Source organism: Schistocerca gregaria, chromosome 1 (genome assembly GCF_023897955.1).
Source record: "Schistocerca gregaria isolate iqSchGreg1 chromosome 1, iqSchGreg1.2, whole genome shotgun sequence".
Classification (NCBI taxonomy): Eukaryota; Metazoa; Arthropoda; class Insecta; order Orthoptera; family Acrididae; genus Schistocerca; species Schistocerca gregaria.
Window position 1 is genome coordinate 111,095,176 of NC_064920.1, and position 7,603 is coordinate 111,102,778.

Below are 7,603 nucleotides of genomic sequence, written 5' to 3' on the forward strand. Positions count from 1 at the left end.
TGTCGTCCAGAGTGTTAGGCCGCCAGTCTGCTTGAGTTTGTTCTGGCAATGGTCATTGGCGGATGGTTCAATCGATCGGTTGGTCGTCGCGCACTGAGATGCAAGTTGACTTGTTCGTCTTGAGTGTTGGCGCATGACAGGTTGCCACGTCAGTCCAGTGCGCCATGCCGTATAGCGAGGGGTAGAGGCTTCGCGGCCGACACGAGAGCAACAGGAGTCAACCCCCGACACCGGTCTGGGTGGTGCGAGCTGCAACACCGTGAGATCAGTGCGCCTTTCTGCGACCGTTAAAGTGGCTGGCAGCGGACAGTGCGGGGAAGCGTTTTGGGGGTGCTGTGCCAGGTCTTCACCACACATTGCAGTTTATTAGAAGTTAAGTGATTCGTGATACGTTGTTTCATTTATGTGTTAAATTCTACTACTTTCTTGGTCAGTCACTTGTCTCCAGCTTGCTCGTCTGTCTCTCATCTGCATTTGTTAGGCAGTTAGTGTCTGTCTGCCTGTCAATCTGCCATATGTTAATAGCTGCCTCTGTCATGTTTGTCAGATTCGGTGTTAACGAATTTATTGCTTGGAGTGTAGCGGCCGAATTCCTGAAATATGTTTTAATCTTGCCTATCATCTCGAGAGGAGGTATATGCGTAATGTAGAGCACGTTTGTATATTTTATGTAAGACTGCATTTCATGGGTTTTTATTTAAATGGTCATTTCAGTATATAAAGTATCACCCTTCCACCATAAGAGGTTTTTTTAAAAAAATCAAGTTGCACGTTTGGTGGAAAGTTAATTTTTTAACATTTTTAGTGTTTGTACCATTTTCATCCCTCCTACGGGGTGCATAGTTTATGTGCTTGTGTGAGTTGTTAAAATTTTTAGTTTAAAGTAATCTGATGTGAACAGTAGTCTGACGATATATACCATAGATTTATTTATTTCCTATAAAGTACTCAACTAATAACTTAAAAATATATTTTATAATCTCCCTTAAGTTATACCGAATACCCTGAGTAATGCGCGCTCTCTCTCTCTCTCTTTCTCTTTCTTTTACTGCAATTCATGTCAGTAGCATTAGTGAACAAGTTTTTTAATGATCTTTATAGCTCCGTTTTGAATTACAATTTTATTTCTCCTTTCTTTAAGAATTTTTTTTACAAATACCCTTAGTTAGATATAGACTGTAATGTTTTAACAAATAAAAAAATTAAAAAATGACACCTATTAAAAATTTAAATATTTTATTCTTTTGTTGATTTGTTAAAATGTTACAAACTTCTCTAAATGAGGGCATTTGTATAAATTTCTTAAAGAAAGGAAAAATAAAATTGTAACTAAAAAAAATCATTAAAAAGCTTGTTCAAAATACTATTAGACATGATTAGCGAAAACACACTTCCGAGCTTCATTTCATCTTTAATTTGGAAAAATAAAATACGAAACATTTTAACTTATTGCAAACTTCAAAATTGTTTAGAAAATATGAATAGCCATAACATGTTAACTGTCTTGACAAACGATAATGTGGAAAAACTACTGTCAGCAATGACAATAACATCGTAACTCCTTAAACTACTAAATATTTCTTAATAAAAATGAGAGAATAAGCAATTTGTTTCAATCTTTATACATTATTTTCTCCAATACTACCACCCAGTATAGTCTCACAACTGCACAGAATACTATTTGTCCATTGTACTTATGAAAGTACAATCAGAGTGGGCAATTTTTTTTTTTAATTTAGACCTATCTACACTCAATGTAGAAAAGCTGGACACTTAAATATTTAAAATGTTTGCTGACATTGAGTAAATGTAATGCAAAATTGATTTTATAAGTCAAAATAAGTAAGCAGGAAAACAATTTTTGATTTTGTTCAAGCATTTTATAATGAAATTAAATATAGAAAATGCATTTTCCTGTTTCTAATGTTTTTCACACATATTTACTTTCAACTCTATTTATTTTAGATCTGACAATATTATGAAAAGGATGGATTGCTACTCACCATACGACAGAGTGGTTGAGTCACAGACAGACACAACAAAAAGACTACTAAACAAGTAACTTTTCAGTCAGAAGGCCTTCTTCTGAATTAGACAACATAAAACATGTTCATGCAGACAACATAGCTTACACACACACACACACACACACACACACACACACACACACACACGCACGCACGCACGACCACTGGCTCTGACTGCCGAGGCAAGACTGCAAGCAACTGTATGTGAAGGGAGAAGCAATCCGGGTGGTAGGGATAAGGAGCAGGCTGGAGAGGGCAGGGTAAAGTTGGGAGATGGTAAAGTGCTGTTTTTGAAAGCATACAGAGTGAGGTGGAGAGAGGGTGTAGAGCAGCTAGTGCAGTTGGGAGGTTAGATGGATGGCTGGGGAGGGGGGGAGAGAAGTAAAAAGACTGTGGGTGTGATTGAAGGCTGTGTAGTGATGAAAAGGAAAAGGGAAGGAAATAAGTGGATGAAGAACAATGAATAACAAAGGCGAGGCCAAGAGGGTTACAGGAACGTAGGATATACTGCATGGAGAGTTCCCATCTGCGCAATTCAGAAAAGCTGATGTTGGTCAGAAGTACCCAGATGGCACAGGATGTGAAGCAATAATGACTCAACTCTTAGCCTTTCCACAAGACACAGCTTACATCACTGTCAGTATCCTGAAGGTGTAATGCTTCATTAGTCACTACCATTCATCTTGTGGCTCTTGACATATACACAAAAACATCAGGTATACCTCTGTGCACCTCTTTCCTGTAACACTATGTAAGGTGAAACAAATAAGCTTCAAATTACAGCAGTAAACAGACATGCATACTTCCTTCACTGGCTGGTGTTTCAGCTATTTTGGTAATTTTGTGAGACCAATTTTTAAATTTTGATTTTCTTTTCTCACTAGGAGATATGCTTCTCTTACTGAACTTTTCATACATCATTTACCTTTTTCACCATTCCTACTTAAAGAGGAAATATGAGCCATACTGGCAATTTACCTTCTGCACTCTTTGTCATCATTTAAGTAACATTCCTACACAAAGTTAAGTGGATCATATTGCAATGAATGTTCACAGTAGAATTCTAAACTTGCCCAGACACCACTTTATTTCATGGGCTTTTGTAATTAAGTAATGTGAGCATTTTGCAATAGCTGCTGCTGTGTTTAGGTTTTGACACCACATATCACATTTGTTGCCCATATTTGTTTTCTGCTCCCATTGCATCTACTTACACATTTCACAAATTTTTGGAGATGCGTGTGAAACCATTTGCCAGTTCTTTCACCGCCCATTTTACGCAGTGTTTTCTTCTTGTGCTTCTTATCTTGCTAGATATTAGAGGCTATAGCAGAAATGCTAACATTCAACCCATCAACAACTTCACCTTCAGGAATAGAAACATCTGCACAGTCTTTTTCAGTTCCACATTCTAGTTACTGATCTTTCAGGTAGTTGCCACTAAATGTTTTGCTGAGGTGAGTATAGCAATTTCTGCACAATATATGTATTGGTAACAGAGTCACTTGAGAACCAAGATATTTCTGTGGCAACTCTAGCACATTTCCAAAGACTGTTAAGTATTTCTTATGCCTGTTCTCATAGTCCACACATCACATCCTTTCACTGCTGTATTTCATCACCAGCACCCTATCTAACAAAGTTCAGACTACACACAGAACTAAACAGAATGACTCGTGCACATTCCGAGTGTTTCAAACAAACAAACGAGTGCTTGGCACAGAGTTGCACAAATGTTTATTTTACACTAGAAATTACATGCTAAGTACGCAGAATTTGAATAGTTTCGAACACTTTACACATAACAAATCACACACTCTGATTGTGCCAACAATTAACACAATAACCATATAATATACTGTGCAGTTTTTTTATAAGTTTTGTGATGGAGGTTGAGTAAATAATTTGTAAAAACTCATAAAAATCAGCTTTTTTAAAAAAAAAATGTTAATAAATATATATGTCATAAAGATAGCTGTAGGAGAGAAGACATTGTTAGTAGCTAGACCAGTCGCATGTGGTAATATAAAAGGAAAGATGTAGGGAAGTTGCCATTCAGTCTTATGAAATAAAAAAAATAATATGTAAAACAAATGTAAAATGTCTATTTTCTTAGTTAAAATAAGTTAAAAGCCCATCAGTATGCCTGTCAACTAAGTCTGAGCACACTAGGAGAGATTTAAAAATAATCCAACGACCTGCCAGGTCTCCAGTACTTTTATTAGATACATTTTTTAGTTTTCCACTTTATTAAGAGTAACCTCGTACGAATATGAAAAATGGATGACAAACAGTTCAGAAAATACATACTTTTCACAGAGCTGTAAAAAAAAGATATCACGAGAAAAAGAAAATATTTTATTTCTTAACATATATGATTCAGAAGTCTGTTTTCCCAGATAATTAATGATGATGAATTGACATGCACTGTATGATTAAGATGAAATCAAATCACCCAAGTCATGTAACAGGGAAGAGATTTACCTTGCAAAAATAGTGAAAATTACTCTCAGAATATCAACACAATCTCCACAATTCATTTTCTCTCCAAAAGAACTGAGAATTCAGGAACTGCCAACCTACAATGTTGTCATATGAGAGACATAACATTTCCTAACTCCAATCCAAAGTGAAAGCTTTTACTTTCCTAACCATTAAATGTAGGCCTAACTGATTTAAGTCTCAATGACTGGTGCTCCTATTTTCATGAGCAAAACTTCTGTCTTATAACTGATTATTTTTCATGACAAAATTGTTCTTCAGTATAAATGATTGCTTGTGTAATTTCAATCAACAGGGAAAACAGAAGCATCTTCAATTGAGGACAAAAGCACTGCAGCCATTTCATAAGAATACTGGTCTAGGAGTTCACAAAACAAAGCAAATTTCAAATGTGAAAAGTGACAAATATTCCTTGTCTTCAGATAAGCTTTCCTTGTTGGCTGTCAGCATTTTATATCCTGTTCACTTCTACCATTTTGCTGACAATACAGCAAAACTTCTATTACTTTTAATATCTTATTATATATTTGAATTCTTTCAGCATAACAAGATTTTTAATCCAATTAAATTCCATTATCTGTAATTTACTGCTGCTTATATGTTAACCCAAAATATAAAACCAGAGTTATGGGGTCTGTTCTAAAGGTATTTGTCAGGAGTGTCACCTTGTACGAATATGAAACATAAATGATAAACAGTTCAGAAAAGAGTATTCTTAAATGTAATACTACAAACGAAAACAAAATATGGGTAGGTTGATCTCCCATTGAATACACACTACTTTGAAGAAGGGAGAAACGAGCTTCATAACACAACTTGACTTAAAGAAGGGATAGGGTGTTAATGACATGTTCACAGACATCAAAGAACAGTTAATTTGGTAATGTACTGAGCATGTGTTTAGGTACTGGGGGAGGGAGTTAAAAATTGTGGAGCTTGAATACGGTAAAGTAGTTCACGTGGATGTTGGTTGCAGTAGTTATGGAGAAATGAAGAGACCTGCACATGATAGACTACTGTGGACAGCTGCAACAACAACCACTCCATCATCATCATCATCATCACACATCCAGTAATTTGAGAAGAACCAATATGCAAGGGTGTGCCCACTATACATTCAACAGCATTTTGATCACTCAACTCGGGATTAAAAGATGCTCATTGTTTGGTCTGAACGGAAACTATAGTTTGCACAGCAGTGTCATACAGCAGCCCACATAAAAAATGGTCCACTGTATCTGATTGACCCGCCATACTATCTCATGGTTTAAACACTAATTCTTTTAAGTGCTCTAAACAATTTTACTCTGAAAATTCTTGGCATGTTAAAACTGTGTGCCAGATCCAGGCTCAAGGCTGGGATAACTGTGCTATATGCTATGTTCATATGCTAAACATAGGTTTTTCAGAAAGAAAATTAATAATTAACTTAATTACTATGACCATTATTTACAGTGGTACAGCAATTGCCACAATTCTTTCCCAGAATTTTTAGACCAGATTTTCCTGTGTAGTTTGCTTCAAGTATTGAAGAGAGTTGAATCGATGTATCTTGTAGGCCTACAACTTTAGATATAATAGTTCACTTTCCAGGCATTTTTACTGACTGATGCACAAGAAATCTGCAGCTGTGTGCATGAGTATGATTAAATGCCCCCACTGCTTGAGAAAAATTTCCATAAGTGTCCTCTTTGATCAGTCTACAAGCACATTCTCAGTTTTCATAGCAGTTTCCCAGAGGAAAATCAATATACAACAATGTGCAAAGAACCTGTCGTGAGATCCCCAAGCTTTAAATGGCAGAGGATGAAAACCTTATTTCTTCAGCAGCTGAACAAGCTCTGTGTTTCAATTCCTTTTAACCGAGTAATATTGCACATATGGTGTGTGTGTGTGTGTCTAAAACAGCAAAATGTTATTTTCTGTGTTAAGTTGTGAATTTATCAGCAGTGGACATCATTGCGATTGATCTCGTTACCTAAACTGATCTCCCTGACGTTCAGTGTGCTGCTGCTACAAACGTGGCGGTAGTGATTTGATACCTTGAAAATACTATACATAACGAAAGTTGTTCTTGATTAAGAACGCTAGATACAACTCTCTCTAAATCGTCTTTTGCATGATAAGTGCAAGGTCAGTCGTCCTGTGTATACTCTCAATCCATGTTTCATTTAGTTGTAAAAGGAATTAATTGAGAAAACCTTAACATCTACTTAATGAAGAATGACATTACCTGTAACGCTTTAGTTGCACGTCGAACCTTTATGTAATGTTTGAGGCATATTCCGAAAACTAGTGCGTCGATTCCAAGTCCTATAACGTGCCAGGAGTATTCCATCTTATATCAAAACCAAGGTTACGTTGTGACTTTTTTCCTTCTTAAACGTATTTACATTTAGATTTAGGTATCATATTTCACACCGCCTCAAACACCCACTCTCATCAGTAGCAACAATTGGCAATCACATCCCCCACCCCATCCTTGTCAGTGACCAAGGATGAGTAGCAATTCAGTCTTATCAGGTGTCGAGACCACGTCGAGACGGAGCCATGGTCGAACTTGTGTATAGCGCATGACGTGCAATTGCGGCTCCACGGTAATCAAGTGAGCCGGCTCTGGCAAGACATACGAATTACAGAGATATTCACGGGGTGCGCAACACAAAAGCGGCCTGATCGTTACGACCTACCACCACACTGTAATATCACTGGAAGTATACGTAGAATTAACTGCAGCTCTAAAAAGGATATCTTTTATTTACTGTATTAACGACTCGTTCTCTGGTGGTGATACTAACTGAATCCAAATGCGTCCTACACAAAGTATCATCTTCTTCCACATCACTGGTACTCGAACTGCTTACGGCCACTGTTCACTATTTTAATCGCAAGAATACCAAAACCAAAACTTTTAAGAAAGTGTAGAATACATAGCACAGCATAAATTCAAGTTCTTCAAATATATCAAGGGAAAAATACGCCTTCTTTATGTCACTGAGTGAAGTGTAGGAGCAACAGCAGAATTACTATATGAACTACAGAACACTGAGAAACGTTTCAAACAAAAAAGTTGT

At 36.7% G+C, this 7,603-nt stretch overlaps 1 protein-coding gene across 1 annotated transcript in view; it reads right to left on the bottom strand.

Moving 5' to 3' along the window:
- LOC126334636 (mitochondrial E3 ubiquitin protein ligase 1-like) overlaps nucleotides 1-7,237 on the bottom strand; it is a 34,668-nt gene extending 27,431 nt beyond the window's left edge. Inside the window, exon 1 of the mRNA XM_049997077.1 lies at nucleotides 6,763-7,237. Coding sequence (XP_049853034.1) covers nucleotides 6,763-6,867 — 105 coding nt within the window. The 5' untranslated portion in view covers nucleotides 6,868-7,237. The remainder of the gene's footprint in view (nucleotides 1-6,762) is intronic.
- Between the last annotated feature and the right edge of the window lie 366 nt (nucleotides 7,238-7,603).